The 20,395-nt window shown below is 43.1% G+C and overlaps 1 protein-coding gene across 6 annotated transcripts in view; it reads left to right on the top strand.

Annotated features, from left to right (window-relative positions):
- The window catches only part of LARGE1 (LARGE xylosyl- and glucuronyltransferase 1), a 538,741-nt gene that overhangs the window by 263,421 nt on the left and 254,925 nt on the right, over positions 1-20,395 (top strand). For all 6 annotated transcript variants that reach the window (XM_063074931.1, XM_063074936.1, XM_063074933.1 and 3 more), the window contains one exon: positions 8,927-9,050. In XM_063074931.1, the coding sequence (XP_062931001.1) occupies positions 8,927-9,050 (124 nt within the window). The remainder of the gene's footprint in view (positions 1-8,926; positions 9,051-20,395) is intronic.

Here is a 20,395-nt window from a genome sequence, read left to right on the forward strand (position 1 = left end):
TTTCTTACCTTCCTAAGCTAGGAACCAAATGCAAAATAAGACCCGGAAGTCACACATATAGAGAATGAGATAATCTCCCATTTTGCTGTTAGTCTTGAGTTGTAAAATATTCTTTCAACTTTGACTGCAATTGGGCTGTCTCTTATGTCCCCTTGAATTGGATTTACTTCCCAGTCCAAGGCTAGCCTGAACAATTGTGGGCCTTCCCAGTTTCTCAAAACATTAAGTATAAAGTATCATTAAGCATAAGGCTAACCATGTACTACACAGCACAGCCTCTTAAGGAAAGAAGCCCAGAAACAGCTGAGCAGAGCAGGCCTAATTCCATCTCCCATACTCAAATGTCAGACTATCATCTCAAACAATTAAGTATCAGAATGTAATTCACATCCTATAAAACTCACTCTTTAAAAGTGTAGAATTCAGTGGTTTTTAGTAAATTCACAGAGTTGTGCAGTCATTACCACTATCTACTATTAGACCGTTGTCATCACTACAAAAAAAAAAAAAAACCTGTACCCAGTAGCAGTCACTCCCTGTTTCCTCCCTCCCCTATCCCCCACCTACCAGTGATCTACTTTCTGTCTCTATGGATTCACCTATCTGGACATTTTATGGAAGAGGAATCATAATATCTTGTCTTTTTTGACTGGCTTCTTTCACATGGCATAATATTTTCAAGGTTCATCCACGATGTAGCATGTATCAGTACTCCATTCCTTTTTATTGCCCAATAATATTCCATTGTATGGATGTACCACATTGTGTTTATCCACTTGTCTGTTGACAGTCACTTCAGTTGTTTCCACCTCTTGGCTATTATGAATAATTCTGCTAAGAATGTTTGTGTACAGGCTTTTGTGTGGGTGTATATTTTCATATATTTTTGAAATATAATTAGAAATGGAATTGCTGAGTAACTCCACAATGGTACTTTATGCTTAACTTTTTGAGCAGCCACCAAACTATTTTCCAAAACAGCTACATCACTTTACAATTCCACTAGTAACGAGTAAGGGTTTCAATATCTCTATATTCTTGCCAATGCTTTTTATTGTCTGTTTTATTTTAGCCATCCTAGTGGGTATCCCAATGTATCTCATTGTGGTTTTGATTTACATTTCTCTAATGATTAATGGTGTTAAACATCTTTTCATTTGCTTATTGACCATTTGTATATCTTCTTTGAGAAATAGCTGTTCAAGTCTTTTGCTCAATTTTTAATTGGCTCTTTTTATTGTTTCAGTCATAAACAATCTTTATGTATTGTGGTTACAAGTCTCTTACCAGATATATGCTTTGCAAATATTTTCTGCACTCTGAGAGTTACTTATCTTACCTTCTGGATAATGCTGTGTGAAGCACAAAAGTTTTTCTTCTTCTTTTTTTTTTTTTTTTTTGACTTAAACAATATAAATTTATTTTGTACAATTCTGGAGGCTTGGAAGTCTGAGATCAGGGTGCCAACAGGACTAACTTCTGGTGACAGCCCTCTTCCTGATTTGCAGATTGCCATCTGCTTGCTATGTCTTCACATAGCAGACATCAGAGAGAGACAAAAGTGTTTTTTTTTTTTAATTTCGATAAAGTCTACTTTATCTATTTTTTCTTTTTTTGTTTGTGCTTTAGATGTCATATCTAAGAAACAATTATCCAACCCAATGTTAAAAGATTTACCCCTACCTTTTCTTCTAAGCACCTCTATATCTAACTTCCAAGTAATTGTAACTGTGAGGGCATTTGGATCTCTTTGGTAATTGTCCATTTGTCCATTTGGTCATTCTCTTATTAGACAATTACTGGGTGGTATAAGTAATGACAAGGAATAAGATTATGAACATATAAAGCTCCCAGTGCCAAGCCTTCACCTAGAGGGAAATAGAGAAGTAAGTAGTCAGTAGATTATTGCAAAAATCTGCATTAAGTTTCAAACCCGGAGTTCAGTGGGACCCACTAAGAAGGCATCTGACCCAGTGGAAAGGCTTTCTCAGAGCTGCGGTGTCTAATCTGAGAATAGTCGGCTAGACACAGTTAGTGGGCAGCGTGTGGATGGTGTGGGAAGAGGTGACAGCGTGAACTCCAGTCTGCAGGAGAATGTGGCTCATCCCTGGAGCTACACCTGTGACCAGGCACTTTGTAAGCACTGGGGTTGTAGGCAGAGTAAAAAAGCTAGAAATGTCAGTGTCGCCTAGGCACCTTCCCTGCCTTTGTGAATCTAGGGAAACTCTACCCTAGACAGCTCGCGTTCTGGAGGGTAGGAGATAGACCTGCAGGTGAATGTGGAGATTTCCAATACTAATAAATACCAGGAAGAAACCAGATGGGGCAATGGGATGCAGAGTGATGGGGGGTGGGGGGGGGATGGGGCTACTTTGGATGAGGTAGCCATGGAAGGCCTCTCCGAGGAGGTGACTCGAGTTTATTCCTGTGGGAGGAGCAGGAGCTGGCACATGCAGAACTGGGAAAGAAGATGGCTGGAGGAAGGACTGTGAAGGCATGAGCTTTGAAAGGTAGGCAGGGTGAAATCAGTGAAGGTCCTGCTAGCTCCATGTGGGAGTGCTTTGTCCTGCTGAACCCACAGCTGGGATCACCCCAAAAGTGGTGGCAGGGGAGTTTCCACAGGGAATGCCCTAAACCATCCCGAGATGGGGCTGGTTACGATTCCAAAGAAAAAAGCACTAAACGCCAGGGTGATCAGTCCAAAGCATTTATTTATTAGGGCAAGTTGCATGCAGAGTGCTGCAGCTTCATCCTTGTGAAGGACAGCAAGGGAAAGGGGTGTTCTGTCTAGGTATGTCTGCAGCGCTGGGCAGGGGGCGTGTCTCAGGGTATGGAATCGATGTGAGCATTTAAGGAATTTGACTCAGGGTCAAGGCTAGTTTCTTTCAGTGTTTTGGGCAACAACAACCTAGATACCTTTATCAAGGCCCCAGTTTGGGTTCAGAAACCCACAGCTGGGTGGTTATAGAGCTGTCAGGGCACTCTGATTTTTGTTTAGGACACGGGGATACTGGGGGTTCCAACAGGGATGCTGTGCTTTGTACATTGAACAGTGAGCAGGGGATCGTGTGATCCTTTTAGAGAGAACACAAGATTTAGAGCATGGAGGATATATTGGAAGAAGCAAGAAGAGACAGAGAGAAAAGAGGGAATATATTCATGAATATCACCAAAGGTTGAGAAGCATAACAATAGCTAACACTTGCTAGGTCCTTACTACCTGCCAGTCCCTGTTCTAACTTCATGTATTTCATATATGAAGTCAAAAGTGCTTCATATATTTTAGCTCAGTCAATCTGAAAATAGCTATAAGGTAGGAGCTATTATTATAAAGCTTATCTTATAGATTTGGAAACTGAAACTCAGAGGTATAAAGAAGCTTGTCCAAGGCTCAACAGTAGTTTGTGACACCCAAGATAAGAAGAAGCCAGGCAGTTTGACTTCTGAGAGCCAGCTAACTAACCAGTTGGCTAAGCTGCATCTCAGGACTTGCCATGGACCGGGTGTGTGGGAAGTGGGACATGTGTGGGGAGAAGCCCAGGTGATGCTGCCATGTCTACTTGTGAGGCTGGGTGAAAGGTGCACTTTAGCCCAGGCGGGATTCAGGAGGAAAACCACGTACGGTGCCAAGAGAGGGCAAAATGATTTCTTTTTTGGAAATTGATTGAGCCATTCATCAATGCAGTCATTGAGAGTAAAAGCAAACCCCTCCTTAATATGCCAGGTGGTGTTCTGGAGGTCTGGGATACCGCAGTGAATGACACGCAAAGTCTCTGTCTCCACAGAGCTTACATTCAAGAGGACAGACGGGTACTCCACCAATAATTAGTAACTTGGTGTGTTAGGAGCATTGCAATTGGGGCCTTCTTGATTCTAAGGGACCCATGGGGCATGAAAAGGAACCATCTGGTTGGCAGTAGGATTTATAAGTTAAAGCTCAGTAGAAACATTCTGGCTTACATAGAGGTTTCAAGGAAGAAGGTCTGGGCAAAGTTGTCAAGGGTTTGTACTGTAGCTTGGTGGACCTTAGAGGAGGACACTGACAGGAACTACAGTCTGGTGGTCCCAAATTCTCGTGATGGTACCCAAAGTGGAACATTAGTAGAGCCCCTGTGAGCATCCCACCTGACAGGGTGATGCAAGCTGCTGCTGGTTAGCCTGCCTTTGGTGGCCAAGTGTCAGCAAACTGCCGGGGTCTCAGTGGTCACCTGGGCTGGGGGTCCCGTGCATCCTCTGATTAAGCATTTTCATATTCCTCTGAGGGAATATGATATGAGGGAAGCTAATGAGGCACACTAACCATTTCGACACTGCAGACACCTCATATTGCCCTGAAGAGGAGGTAAATTTCTTTCTGGATTTACTATCCTTTCTACAGAGATCCTTTAAATAGATCAGAAGGAGACAGACACGGAAGAGGGAAGCCCTGTCCGAATGTCTGCAGCATTTTTCTCTGAGAGCCTGCTCCTCTTTCCCCACACTGCCCAACCTCTGCTCTGTAACCGGGTTATACCTTCTGGAATTACAACTTTGATCTGCTGCTAGCTGAGCCTCCAAACTTTGTCTGGCTCTCTTTCTCTTGGAGAACGAAAGTCGCAGTTCTTAAGAATTCACGCACTCTCTGGGCTGGCCTGCCCTTGGGACTTAATCTCTCTTTTTTCTTTTTATGCTTCCCATTCCTAGCATATAGTGCATATCCATAACTGTTGTTGTATGATCCTCCCTAATAAGACTTCTACCAGCGTGCTCTGTACTTCCCACCTCTGATCCTTTCCTGCTCCTGTTACATCCTGCAGAATGCCTTCTTCTACGTTCCATCCTTCCCCATCCAGAGGTCCAGTTTAACTGACACGTAGTCCATGGAAACCTCCTAGGTTCCTCACTGTCTAGGAGTGGTCTCTTTCGCCCTCAACTTATGTAGCTTTTGGGCTCTTTTTTGCAGAGCCATTCTGTATGGTTGTGCAGATTGTGCAACATTCAACTCTTAGAGTACCCTTCATGTCATTGTCCAAGTCAGTCTATGCAGGTGGCTCCTTGGGAGGCGGGCCGTGACCAATCTGTGCGGTTGCACATACCAGCCCAGCTTCATCACATTTCTGTGTTCTAAGGTTCGTGTCGTTTTTTATATTTTGTCTTTCCCTACCTCTGCCAGATTGTAAGCTTCCTGAAGAGAGAACTCTTAGCTCATTCATCGCCTGTATCCCTGCTGCGCCTTTTATGTGGTTACACCTTAGTAGCTCTTTGTTGGACATTTATTCGTTGAACCCAGTTTTTTGTTTATAGGTGGGGGGACTAATTGATAATACTTTATTGGAAAGGTGATGCACAAACAGAGAAAATAGCAGTCTCATAAGTTAATATCAATAATAGTTAACAGTTATTGAAATCTTACCATATACCAGGTGGCACTTTGTGTGTGTGTGTGTGTGTGTGTGTGTGTGTAATCTCACTTTATCCTTACATTACTCCATGTGGCATTGCTTACTGTTATTGTGCCTATTTTGAAGATGAGGAAATTGAGGCCTAGAGAGATGAAGTGACTTGCTTAAGATCAGTCAGTAACACAGCCAGGGTTCCAACCCAGACATTCTAGAACAGAGCCTAAATTCTGAACTGTGGGTACAGAGTATGCCGTCAACCATTTTTACCTTCTTACGGTGGTGCTCGTGGTGAGGTAGAAGGAGGGCTGTTGGCTTTCCTTTTCTGCTGCAGGAATGTTTACTGAGGCTTCATTATTTGCCAAGCTCTTTGCTGGGCATGTGGATATGGAGGAAAAGATGGTTGCTGTCTTCAGGGACCTCACAGTAGAGACAAGGAGCAGGTGTTTGAATATGTAGCACAGTACTACACATGTGCTACACATGGTGGATTAGCTTTTCACGCAAGGTGCAGAATTAGCAGGACAGAGATGCAAGGAAGGGCTCAAAGGTTTCTAGAAGGAGATGACTTAAAGGGAAGGATGAACAGGAATTCACCAGGCCCGCAGGTAGGGAGAGGATATTCCACAGAGAGAAAACAGCACTAGCAGAGATGCAGACGAATGGGAAGTGTGATGTGTTAGAGCACACATGAATAGCTGGGTCTGTTTAATATTGTCACCCCAGGGCTAAAATTAAGCTGTTCCTCTACTGTGGATGAAAATGCAAGTTGACACCTATGCAAGCTTGCCTTTCTCCATCCTCTGTTGTGGCTCCTGTGACATGGGGGCCTGGTTTTGCCAAAGATGAGGGTTAAATGGACAATCTGTCTACCTGATGATTTTGTCTTATTGCCTCTGATCTGGCCTTCAGGTACATCACTGGCCAGTGAGCAGACACACAATTGTCCCCCATTCCACCAATCATCACTAAGACCCAGTGGCCACTTCTTACAGGAAAACTTCTTGCTGAGCTATGAGGGAAGTTGTGGGGTGGGTATGTTCCTTGCCCTGAGTACAGACGGTTTAATGGGAGAATTTGCAGTATTTGGGCAATAGGTCACATGGGGAAATTCTGCAATGCTGGTTGTTTCTTTGATTCATTTATTCAGTCTATCACTCTTAAGCACCTGTTACGTGCGTGGCAGTTTGGCAATGGATAATACTCGTAGCTTTCTTCAGGTCTAGACTCATCCATCCAGCAGTGCCACCTGGCTTTGCCACCCCCACCTTATACTTGGTGTTCCCAACCCCTAACTCATCACCTTCCTCCAGTGTGCCTTTCTTGTTGTATCCCCTGTCCTTAAGACATTACCACCAACCCAGGAACCTCACTGTCACTTTCTGCTTCTCCCTCTCTGTTTTTTCCCATATTTAAGATCTGTTCTCCTACAATCCTTTAGATCTAGCTCCTCTCTGCTTTTCCTTGGATTCTGTCTTAATCAGATCCTCATTTCATATCTACCTAGTGTAATAATCTCCTAAATGACATGTCCACATCTATTGCCCATATCTGTTCACAGTCCACCGGCATCTGTCCATCCAATTCATTTATTAAACTCCTACCACATTCCAGGTGCTGAAATGTTGATTATGGGGCTGTCTATGAACATACTAATATCGTTAACCTTGCTGAGCTCACAGTCAAGCGGGGATGTAGACAAGTAAGCAGCAGTCACTACCTAAGGATGGTACATTGGGTACATAGTGCTGAGATCACTGTCAGTTAGGAAGGTCCCTGACCCAGACATGGGTGGTCAGGAAATGATTCTAGGAGCAAATGAATGTAGACCTGAGAATGGAAGGCAGGGTAAGAGATCACCAAATGCCAAATGGGGAGGGTGAAGGTGGGCAGCACTGTGAGCTCCATGAGGGGAGAGACCACGTGTCTTACTCACTGCTGTGTTTCCAGCACCAGCTCCTGGCCTGGCAAACAGTGTGTGCTCAATAAGTGTTTATTGAGCAAATGCAAGAGGGTTTCCTGCAGTGCAAACCAAAAGGCCCAGGATGGGCAGAGAGCACAGGGCATGGGAAACTGAGAGACATAGCACAGGGCTGGGGGGCTCCTGCACGGGAGGCTGAGAGCTGACAGCAGGTCATGTGGCCCCCATGCCCAGCTGACCATTCAACTAGACTTTCATTGCAGGTCCATCCTACTCTGGACTCCCATCCTCTCCTTCTCCATTCCAGCCCTAGAGTCCCTCTCCCTACCCCACAACGGACATACCCTGGGCCCCAGCAGGGTCTCCTGTTGCTCTCCTTGGATTGAGTTCCCTCTCAGTTTGCTTATCCTTTAGGGCCCTGCTCCCCTGTCCTCTGACACAACTTCTGAACCAGTTGGAATTAGCCCATCTTTCTCTGTACTCCTGTAGAGCTTGGCGTTCTTCCGTAGTCGTTATCATGTTCTGCTCATATTCATATTTAACTATAGATCATCTGTCTCTCTGAATGGTCTGAGCTCCTTGAGGTCAAGGGGCCAGGTCACTGTCATCTTTGTATTTCCCACAGTGCTTTATTTCCAGTAGGTGCTAATTCACAGTACTACAGTTTCTGTTGCTACTTTCAGTAGCACAATCATATTTATGATAGCAGTTCTAGGTTGAACTACTACTGTGGGCCTAGCAGGTCCCAGTAAGGCATATCTGCTACTTATTATTATCCCGAGTTTATTCTTGATACATCATATATTAAACTTATTATCTCATTTAATTATCACAGTAGCCTTAGGAGGAGGTTTTTCTCAACATTTTACAGAATTAAGAAACAGCAGTTCAGAGGTATAAGTGACGTACTCAAGGTTCTCCCTAATAAGTATCAGAACTAGATTTTGAATCCGTTTCCATTTGACTGCAGAAGCTTTGTTCTTGTGTGATGCTGGTTTGTATTTTGATTGCTACCTCAATCAGGGCTGGTTGACTGTGGTTGAGTAAGTAAAGGCTGTAGAAATATTAAAAGTGAGGATAAGCAGATAATCAGTGATGAGAGCTCCAGGCAACTCCTTCTTTAATGCCCATGTTTTTTTGGAGAGGAACAAGCAGAAAACAGAACTTATCACTGTGCCATGGGAGCAGATCTTGCCAGCTGCCTACCGCCAGTCTAAAGACTTGGCCCTCTGTTGATGTATTTCTGCATTTAATGCCGATATGTCCCGGTGGTAGATATGAAGTCTCGGCCAAATTATTATACTTGCTCTACTTAAGATTTCTAGAAACATAAGTGCCCTAATAACAAGAAGGATAGTTGGCTTGAATTGGATGTCACCAACAATTTTACCCTCTCTGGTGCTTTGTTGTCATCTCTCTGAAATTCTGAGGCTGGGTAATGTGTTTTCTCTCCTTTTCAGCTCTGACATCCTCACTGGTATGTACTGGTTTGGTAACATACCTGATTTACTTTCACAAATGATGTTAGAAACTAGCCCCACCTTAAGAACTGGGAAAAGTATTTTTGGAGCTGGAATTCAAAAGCCTTAACTCTACCCATGACTATTCCTACTTTTGCTCCCCACAGACGAAACCCTCTGCACTTCCACCTCATTGCAGACTCCATCGCAGAGCAGATCCTGGCCACGCTCTTCCAGACCTGGATGGTGCCCGCTGTGCGTGTAGACTTCTACAATGCAGACGAGCTCAAGGTATGGGCAGACGGAGAGGCACTCCCTGGTCTCCTCTAGGTGGCAACTTTTCTTGCTTGTGGTTTAGTAGACTGTAGCAGTGGCAGAAATCTCAGCTCCTAACTGAAAATGTGCAGGCTATAACTAAGGTGGTTTGCCACCCGAATCTGATTTTATTACCAAAAGCATTAAAGTAACCAATCCGTTATCACTGAATCCGTGCTGGTTTGTGTGGTTTGGCACCCAGGCTTTCTGCAGAGGCTGGAGGCTATTGGCCTGTTGTATGTCTGAGGGTGGCCTACGATAGCTATTATCTAGAGGATTCTGTTACCCAGTGAAGTAAATGCTGAACTCAGAGTCCGGTGAACCTGGGTTTTAGTTTGTGTATTGTAATTTACTGCTCATAAGACATACATTAAATCACCTCCCTCTGCTGGACCTGTTTTCTCATCGGTGGAAATGTGGGTATAATACCAGCCTCTTGGGTAATTAAGAGACTCAAATGAGAGATTACATGGGAGTGTGCTTTAAACAGACTATGCCAAATGAATATTAGGGATTACATTGGGCTGGAGGATTTCAGTAAAATGAAACTCATTTGGTCATGCCACTCCCTTGCTTTATATCCTTCCGTAGTGCCACTAGGCTTGTGTCAAGGTCGAGATTTGTAGTCTGATTAAGAAGTCTTCTATATTCAGGCTCTTGACTCTACTTCCAGTCTCATCCCTTGTCTTTCCTGCAAAATTTCCCTGTTAGCCAAGTAATAGAGAACACCTCTGGTTCTCTTAGCCCTCTCTTCTATGTTTGGGTCTTTGCTTATGCTCCCTCTGTCTGACATGCCCTTCTACCTATCTTGTCACAGCTCTTACTCATCCTTCAGCTGCACTGCCCCCTTTCTCTTAGAACCTTCCCTGACTTCTCCAGGAGAGAGGAAGACATTTTTTTATTCATTTATCTGTCTGTTGGAACTTTCTTAAGGAGACACATCTTATTCTGTCTTTCTAGTATATAGTAGGTACCTTGTAATGCTGTGGATTTAACAAATTGTTATTATTAGAGAAACATGTAACTTTGCAGAAATGTGTTGATGGTGTGTCTCCATTCACCTTGGGAAAGACTAAACACTTAGGCATGAAGCTTACTTTGGCAAATTGCTTGTTCCTAACCTCATAAAACCATTATCTTTTCATTTCAGCGCTGTAACATTTTAAATAGATCACGGAGATGCCGGCCGGAGTTTCTGATTCTCATATATTTCAAGCTCTGAGGTTGATCGAGATGTTCAGAATTTAGCATTTGGGGATTGTCGTGGTAATTTGTGTGCCATTCCAATCTATTCTGAGCTAAAATTGATTAACACTCTTAAAAAGGGAAAAACAAAATTTAGCAAATTGCTGTGCTAATTAAGGTGAAAGCAAGCCACTCTGTCTCCCAGGGTCTTAGCGCCAGCACCGTGGGGAAGAGCAACGGGAGAGGAGGAGGAGCAGCTGGCACTGGAGGACGCTTCTGCCCCCTTGCTTGCCTTTCTTTTGGCAGTCCTGTGCCATGTCATGCAAGCCTGCACCCTCCACTTTTAAAAAGACATAATATGGTTGAGGAAAAAAAATCGAAGTTCAAATCCCAGTTTGCCGCTGAAGAACTATCTAACTGGCTCTGAGCCTTGGCTCTCTCTGCCGTCTAAAGGGTGGGGACAGTGTCAGCTGCTGAGGGAGAGGTGAAATAAGATAACTCAGTGCCTGCAATGCAGCAGGTGCTTGGAAATGCTCTGCTCCCCTTTGCAGCCAAGGCCACATACAACTAAAAATGCTCTTCATAGTGTGGCCTGTTATGAAATCCATCAGCAGTTGGGAGTTTGAAGAGGAAGGTGCTATGGGCTGTGATCTGCTCCTGGGAGCCTCAGGGCTTCCATGAGGTCTTGGGTGAAAGGGGAAAAGGAGGGAACGGGCTGGTGTTCTCACTGTCCCATGCCCACTTTAATCCAGGTCAACCAGTTGTCCATTATTTTACATACTGGATTTTTATCTATTTGCATTGAAGGTTCTGTGGCTTAAAAAATGATGATCTTAAGAAACTACAGTCTGATGGATTTAAAAACATATTTTCTCTAGAGTCCTGTCCTCTATCCTGACCTTTAATGTTGACAACTCCATAGAAGGTCTCTAAGCCTGCATTATATTTCCCTACTAATGAATTACCTTTCTTGAATTCCTGAATCCCGTGAGACTGTTGTCCGAATTCAGTAGGGCAATGAATATAAAAGCTTTTTTTAAAAAAAATGTGTCTTTTCCACGATAATTATGACAACACTAGATTAATCTATACATAATCCAGCTCAACAAACACAAAATCATGATCTGCCCACTCCCTGCATCTGACCTCCACCTGGCTGTGCCACTGCCATGTGTTAGTTGTTCCTGCAGAACTGAGAATTCATTTTTGGCATGTCCCTTTCCTTTACTTGTATCTAACCACACTACGTCCTGGCTTGGCCCATCTCCCCTGCCACCTAGTAAGAGCTTTTGTGACTTTCCCCCAGCACAGTGGCAGGTTTTTTTTTTCCAGGCTACTCTTTTTTCTGCTCTGCTTACCTCTCCACCCCCAAATCTGTTCTCAGTCGTCAACAAGAGCCAGTTTTCCTAAAGCCAAGCCCAGTCATGCCACTCCTTTCTGCTGGGTAATACCTTCCGTGATTTCCCACTGCTCCTAAGGTAGAGACCAGAGTCCTTATCAGAGTGGCATCTTCCTGCCCACGCCAGCTCCTGCCTCCTGCTAGCTTCGTATGGCCACCGGGTTGCTCACCAGTCCTTCAGATTTGCTCTGCTCCTTCCTTCCCACAGGGGCCTGTGCATGGGGTATTCTTTTGTCTGCTGAACTCTGTTCCCTCTCTGCCTTTCTCTCCCCCATTGCTAATTCATTCCACTCAAGTTACATTTATGTGGGGAAACCTTCCCTGTCTTCATCATCTATAGGGGCTCCTCTGTTATATGTTCCCATAGGATCACATACCTGTCTTCAGTAGATTCATCACTGAGTGTAATCTTTCATGATCTGCAGGATGAGCTGGTAAGTATCTGTCTCTCCCCTGTACCGTCCGTAAGCTCTAAAACCAGGATCATGTCTGTTTTTCACTATGTTCATATCCCTAATGCCTGGTATGATGCTTGGCCTGTGAAAGTGTTTGCTAAATGAGGGATACACAATGAATTCAGAACTGAGTAAGAATAATAAAGCCAATAGCAGCGGGTTTCTTCATCACTGACGAGGGTCACCACATTTCTGAGGCCTGTTGTGCCTCTGCTTAGGTGGCAGCCAGGAGTTTGCCTACCAGTGACCCTGCAGTGGCATAAATAAGGCAGCTCCATCTGCACCAGCCGAAGTCCCAAGAGCAGCCCTGGGACAAGTGAGTGAGTGTCTTTCTATGACAGGTACACCAGGCAGGGAACACATTAAAACACCACCTAGCAGATGACGCTAGAGAAGAAAGAAGACCGAGAGAAATGGACTCCCACTGTGTTCTGCAGTTGTGCAGGAAGCATGTCAGATGGTACCCTCCACAGATGCATGTGACGGCCTTTCCTGATACAGCTCTCTGTCCTGATATGGCTCCAAGAAATTGCTTTGTACAGCTATTGGAAATGGCATTTCTCAGAAATGCTCCTGTGGGCCCCTTATTATCTGTTAGTGCTGGAGAATGGAGTAATAGGGAACAGGAAATTTATGAGGGATTGGTGCATGATTAAAAACAAACCGTGGGAGATCGCGGTGGACTGGTACGCTTCTCTCCATAATGACCAATTAGTGTGGATTTGCAAATAGTGATCGCTCAGCCTGCCTATCTCTGTGGCCTGAGAAATGTTCATTGGTCTTTCTGAGGTTTACACAACCCGTTCATTTCCAGCCTCCGAGTCCCCATATCAACAGGCTACTGGGGACATCTCAGTGCTCTCAACTCCACCCAGAACATGTAGCTTCTGTCAACAGAGTAGGAGGACGCAGAAGATTTTTATGTAGAGCCTTGTAGATGGTGGCATGTTATCACTCACTTACCACAACAGCCCTGTGGGGTGGAGAGAGTAGTTTGATTACCTCCATCTCACAGATTATTCATAAGTTGAAACACAGAGTTGAAGAGTCTTTGCCTAAGATCAGGCAGCTAATAAATGCCGAGGCTGATACTAGGCTTTTCCCTTTCCAAATGAAATGATGTGAGACATGGGACTGTGTCATTCGGTAGACACAGGTGTGGTGCAGATCTTAAGGGAAGGAGGGAGGCGTGAGCCATGAGCCACAGCCAGTGGCAAGGGAAGCTGCCACTGTCACCTGGCACTTGGACTCAAAACTCCTCTTTCTGCAACTTTGGACTCTTTGGGCTGTGGCCTAGCATCGGTTACTTATGGAGCACTTACTTTGTTTCTCAAGTTTTACGTGGTTCTCTCATGGAACACTCACAGCAACTCCATGGAGTAGATCCTGTTGTCATCCCCATTATGCAGATAAGGAAACTAAGGCTGAGGGAAGTTGAATAACTAACTCCAGATGATCACATAGCTGGTACATGGCAGAGCCAGGATTAAAACCTGGAACTGTCTGACTTCATAATCTGTGTTCTGTAATTGTGTCTAGACAAGGGTCCTCCAGTGGTGGACCAGCTCTCAGTGGTGTTCCTCTTCTGGCTGTTCCTGAAGAGCAAATACATAAAGCATGAACCCTCCAGTTAAAGTCCTGCTGGGAATGTGGAGCTTCCTGCTAGGGATACAAGTGAACCATTCTAAGGATGCTGTGAGGTTTGGGATGGCCCTGCTACTGCCATCCAAGGATCATGTTCTACACAAAGCAGTCATCATTCTAGATAGTTTGCTTTAAATCAGCAAAACATTTCATGCCAGTTTTCAGGCAAGGCCCTGCATGTCTACCAGCCTTTGATCTTGCCCCTGTTGGCCCAGAAAGTCACCCCCGTGCCACCACGAGGGTGCGGGTGATCCCAAGCTCAGAAAGGAACACAGCTGGAGCAGTGGCTGTTTGATGATTCACCTGTCTAGCTGGGAGCCCTAGTTTATCTCCTTTTCCCTTAAACCTAATACCTGCTCGTTACCATCATCAGAAAGATTATGAAGTGGGATTCGGGACTGTGGTTACAGAAAATATTGATGGTTGACTCTAAAAATTGGCTTCCTGCTCATACTTAATTGCCTTTGTGCTGGTCTCTGTGGAGTGTGGCAGAGGCTCTCTTTAGATACCTGTAATCTCAGCCCCCTGCTGTCCTTTGGGAGGCAAACTTCTATTGTTCCTCTCACTGAGGGGGTGGGTAGACTGCTGCCTACTCTTTCTGTTTCCTAGGAAGATATACTTCCTGAATGCTGGACATTTTCAGGCAGAAGCCACTGAAGTGAACATGAATCATAGTTGGAAAGAAGCCTAATACTCATAGATTTTTTTGGACAAATGGGGCCTGGAGGAGGCAGCGAGTTGTCCAGGATCTCACATATGATTCTTTCTAACATAGACTTTTTTTCCAACATTGGGTCTGGGTTTTCCAGTTGCCAGGCCTGGGCTATTGTTCAAAGGGACCACACTTGGCAGTGGTTTAGCTTCAGGTGCTGTGACCAGATACCCCCCATGCGGTTGGAGCAGTTCCAGTAGACTGGGCCTGCAGAGGAAAGACAGAAGATCGAGGGATGGCTCTCATGGAAGTGTTATCTGCTCTCAGATGTTCTGCAGAGGAAGAGGTGAAGCAGGCACGTGTGGCCTTCTGAATTCCTTTGTCACTTCACTAAAATATGTTAATACCTGAAGCAACATACAGAGTTTACTCATCTATCACAGTTGGTATCTCTAGTGCCCTTTTATTGGAGAAGATTAAATGCAGTTAAATGAAGTCTATAACAGAATGCTGGGCACATAGTAGGTCCTCAGCAAATTCTTTTTTCCCTTTCCCCAGCATGGCTGCCTTTCACATATTTGAAGATGGCTGTGATTAAACTCATATATACTCTCTTGTCCAAGCCCACCACATCAGTGCCTCCTACAACAGACTGCTGATCTTTCATCATTTTGGCTTGTTTTTCTAGAATAGTTGATGGATTTATGCTGTTGTTCCTTCTCTCCCTTTTGATCTCATGTTATGCAGGATGTCTGGTGGGGGTGAAATGTTGTGCACAGGCTGGGAAACTCACCACTCTTCTATTTTCTTTATTGCTTTCCTGGTTCCTGGATTACCCATGTGGTTTCTGAGCATGAGGGCTGGTTCTGTAAGGCCAGCAATGCACCTCTGCCTTTGTTGTAGGTTTTTCTGTCTCAGGTAGTGAGGGCACGAGCACAGAATGGACATGGACAGGTGTTACATGTTTGAAAACATACCTTTGTGTATTTAGAGGACTGGTCTTTGGCTGTTAAATATCGGACATGGAGAACTGTAGACAACCAACAGAAATACTAATCTGCATTAGAAAAGAATCTTTTTGTGTCAGTTGTTCAACTCACTTTGTACACAGGCAAATTTTTCTTTATATAATGGGTCTCCTAGTGAGGCCTTTATATAATGGGTCTCCTAGGGGCCTTGTCTCCTTTTGAGAGTCATAGAATCTTAATTAGAAATGAACTTAGCAGTCATCTGGAATAACCTTCTGCTTTCTCCTATAATATTCTATTCAAATAGTCATTAATCTTCTGCTTTTGAATACTTCTAGAGATAGGAGATCATTACCTCCCAAAGGACCTTATTCCATACTTAACTCTACTAGAAATATTTTCCTTATGCTTTACTGAAATCTTCATCTTTGTGATTCTGCCCATTGGTCCTGAGCATTAATAAAGATCAGTGCAAGCACACACTCATAGACCACGTGTCTGCTAACTCATCTGCCTTCTCTACTAGACTGTGAAACCTGGAGGGCCAGGTCAACAACTTTCATCTCTGGGCCCAGCTCTGAGGACACAATCTGGCGGCCAGTAGTGGCCCCCAACAAATGCCTGGCTTCTATGAGTTATGGCTGCATGGAGTGGGTCAACCAGTTGTCTGAAGATCTGGCATATCTTCTGAGTCCTCTCTCCTCATGAATCATCACCCCATTTCTTCAACCATATCCCAAATAACAATGCTTGGAGCCTGGTTGACACTTAAGTGTGTCTTCTCACCTGTGTGTGTAATAAATGGTCTCTAGATTGTTAACTTTGCTTCAGTGTGCTCCATTCTGTCTCTATCCTGTGTCTTCATCTTCTCTATGGTTCTTCAAATTACAGCAGTGATTCCAGATCCACGTATATGACATACCCCACTGAGAGCTATAATTGGACTGAGCTCGGAGACTGAAACTTGTTTAAAGCAGTTAAGCGCCCCCTGAGTAACCTTTTCCCATATTCAGCACTGTTTTCTTCCAGTCTTTTTTTTTTTTAGACAGTTTTATTTTTTTTAATTTTTTGGGGGGCGGGGGGTGTTATGAATATTCATGGAGAACATCTTTTTAGTCTTACTTGCTGTGGTCTGCCCATTTGTGTTCACTCACCTTGATAAGGAAGGAAGTGCTTTCATGTACCTAATTTCTTTATGTCCTCTCAAGAATTCCATGCTCTAGATAGGGCACATGTTTTCTTTATTTTATTAATAAGTAATTTGCTGAAAGAATTAGCAAGAATGCTGCCAATCAGAGGTGGAACTGATGTTAAAATATACTTCTTCTGGCCTTCAATGCAGTGCTCTTTTCATACACCATAAATCTTACCTATCAAAAACTTGAGTTGAAAAACACCTTCATTGATTCAAGAGTGTGGTGGTAATGATGGGCTTTTGAATTTAAACTGAATCAAAAAAAATAAAAAGACCAAAGGTGTTTGATGGATAGTGAGAAAGTGATGGGCAGCGTGAGCTGGAAATTATCATGAGGTTAGAAAATCTTTGCAGTGAGAACAGAGTCTTTGTCCAAATGTTTTCAAAGGATAAAAGGCTGGATTTGGGGAGGGAAATGCTCAAGCTTGGGAATTTTAGATAAGGTATCCTTTTTTTTGGCATTTTAGATTGGGATAAGAGTGGCCGAGGTGAAAAGTAAGTGAAAATTAGGGGGTCTCCAGGCACTTCAAGGGCCAGGGTTTTAGATGATTCATTCATAGGATGATGAAATTCAAGAAAAATTGTCAAGAGCTGAAAAGAATTGTATGCATGCAGATCCAAACGGGCTCCTACAGCCTAGGTAAAATCGGTTATAAGTTGCCCACATCAGTGTATACCCTAGAAAAATATTTGAAGTGCAAGGATTAAAACAAAATACTTCCTGTTAGAATAATAATTCTCATTAATAAGAATTGATTGTGTGCCAGCGTAATATGCCTAACATGCATAATCTTATTTTCTCCCTATGACAAACCTTGAGGTGGCTATAATTGTTTTCACCCATTTCCAGGTGAGGAAACTGAGGCTTATAAAAGAGACTCGTTCACATCACTCAGCTAATGCATTGTGGAACCAAAGTAAGAATCTGAGTGGCCGGACTCTTGAGCAGCGCTGTCCAATAGAAATATAACGACAAGTCATCTGTGTAATTTTAAATTTTTTAGTAGTCACATTTTTTTTTTTTTTAATTTTATTTTGTCGATATACATTGTGGCTGATTATTGCTCCCCATCACCAAAACCTCCCTCCCTTCTCCCTCCCCCCCTCCCCGCCAACAATGTCCTTTCTGTTTGCTTGTCGTATCAACTTCAAATAATTGTGGTTGTTATATCTTCTCCCCCCCCCCCGGTTTGTGTGTGTGTGTGTGTGTGTGTGTATGTGTGTGTGTGAATTTATATATTAATTTTTAGCTCCCACCAATAAGTGAGAACATGTGGTATTTCTCTTTCTGTGCCTGACTTGTTTCACTTAATATAATTCTCTCAAGGTCCATCCATGTTGTTGCAAATGGCAGTATTTCATTCGTTTTTATAGCTGAGTAGTATTCCATTGTGTAGATGTACCACATTTTCCGTATCCACTCATCCGATGATGGGCATTTGGGCTGGTTCCAACTCTTGGCTATTGTAAAGAGTGCTGCGATGAACATTGGGGAACAGGTATACCTTCGACTTGATGATTTCCATTCCTCTGGGTATATTCCCACCAGTGGGATAGCTGGGTCGTATGGTAGATCTATCTGCAATTGTTTGAGGAACCTCCATACCATTTTCCATAGAGGCTGCACCATTTTGCAGTCCCACCAACAATGTATGAGAGTTCCTTTTTCTCCGCAGCCTTGCCAGCATTTATCGTTCATAGTCTTTTGGATTTTAGCCATCCTAACTGGGGTTAGATGGTATCTCAATGTGGTTTTGATTTGCATTTCCCGGATGCTGAGTGATGTTGAGCATTTTTTCATATGTCTGTTGGCCATTTGTATATCTTCCTTAGAGAAATGCCTACTTAGGTCTTTTGCCCATTTTTTAATTGGGTTGCTTGTTTTCTTCTTGTACAGTTGTTTGAGTTCCTTATATATTCTGGATATTAATCCTTTGTCAGATATATATTTTGCAAATATTTTCTCCCACTCTGTTGGTTGTCTTTTAACTCTTTTAATTGTTTCTTTTGCTGTGCCGAAGCTTTTTAGTTTGATATAATCCCATTTGTTTATTTTTCCTTTGGTTGCCCGTGCTTTTGGGGTCGTATTCATGAAGTCTGTGCCCAGTCCTATTTCCTGAAGTGTTTCTCCTATGTTTTCTTTAAGAAGTTTTATTGTTTCAGGGTGTATATTTAAATCCTTAATCCATTTTGAGTTGATTTTAGTATACGGCGAGAGGTATGGGTCTAGTTTCATTCTCCTGCATATGGATATCCAGTTGTCCCAGCACCATTTGCTGAAGAGGCAGTCCCTTCGCCACTGAATAGCCTTGGTGCCTTTGTCAAAGATCAGCTGACAGTAAGTGTGTGGGTTGATTTCTGGATTCTCTATTCTATTCCATTGGTCAGTGTGTCTGTTTTATGCCAGTACCATACTGTTTTGGTTATTATAGCTTTGTAGTATAGCTTAAAGTCAGGTAGTGTTATGCCTCCAGCTTTATTTTTTTTGCTCAGCAATGCTTTGGCTATGCGTGGTCTTTTATTGTTCCATATAAATGTCTGGATAGTTTTTTCCATTTCTGAGAAAAATGTCTTTGGAATTTTGATGGGGATTGCATTGAATTTGTATATCACTTTGGGTAGTATGGACATTTTCACTATGTTGATTCTTCCAATCCAAGAGCATGGGATATCTTTCCATCTTCTTGTATCCTCTCTAATTTCTCTCAGCAGTGGTTTGTAGTTCTCATTATAGAGATTTTTCACCTCCTTGGTTAACTCAATTCCTAAGTATTTTATTTTTTTGGTGGCTATTGTAAATGGGCAGGCTTTCTTGATTTCTCGTTCTGCATGTTCACTATTGGAGAAAAGAAATGCTACTGATTTTTGTGTGTTGATTTTGTATCCTGCTACTGTGCTGAAATCATTTATCAATTCCAGCAGTTTTTTTGTAGAGGTTTTAGGCTGTTCGATATATAGGATCGTGTCATCTGCAAACAGGGACGGTTTGACTTCATCTTTTCCAATCTGAATGCCCTTTATTTCCTTCTCTTCTCTGATTGCTCTGGCTAGTACTTTCAACACTATGTTGAATAGGAGTGGTGAGAGTGGGCATCCTTGTCTAGTTCCTGTTCTTAAAGGAAAAGCTTTCAGCTTTTCCCCATTCAGGATGATATTGGCTGTGGGTTTGGCATATATGGCTTTAATTATGTTGAGATACTTTCCCTCTATACCTAACTTATAGAGGGTCTTTGTCATGAATGAGTGCTGAACTTTATCAAATGCTTTTTCAGCATCTATAGAGATGATCATATGGTCCTTGTGTTTGAGTTTATTAATATGGTGTATCACGTTTATTGATTTGCGTATGTTGAACCAACCTTGCATCCCTGGGATGAATCCCACTTGATCGTGATGAATAATTTTACGTATGTGTTGCTGTATTCTGTTTGCTAGTAATTTAGTGAGGATTTTTGCATCTATATTCATCAAGGATATCGGCCTGTAGTTTTCTTTTTTGGTTATATCTTTACCCGGTTTTGGTATCAGGATGATGTTTGCTTCATAGAATGAGTTTGGGAGATTTGCGTCCATTTCAATCTTTTGGAATAGTTTGTAAAGAATCGGTGTCAATTCCTGTTTGAATGTTTGGTAAAATTCTGCTTTCAATCCATCTGGTCCTGGGCTTTTCTTTGTTGGGAGCCTTCTGATAACAGCTTCAATCTCCTTTATTGTTATTGGTCTGTTCAAATTTTCTACGTCTTCACGGTTCAGTTTTGGGAGCTTGTGTGTGTCCAGAAATTTATCCATTTCCTCCAGATTTTCAAATTTGTTGGCGTATAGT

The sequence above is a fragment of the Cynocephalus volans genome, chromosome 12 (genome assembly GCF_027409185.1).
Source record: "Cynocephalus volans isolate mCynVol1 chromosome 12, mCynVol1.pri, whole genome shotgun sequence".
In the NCBI taxonomy this organism is placed as follows: Eukaryota; Metazoa; Chordata; class Mammalia; order Dermoptera; family Cynocephalidae; genus Cynocephalus; species Cynocephalus volans.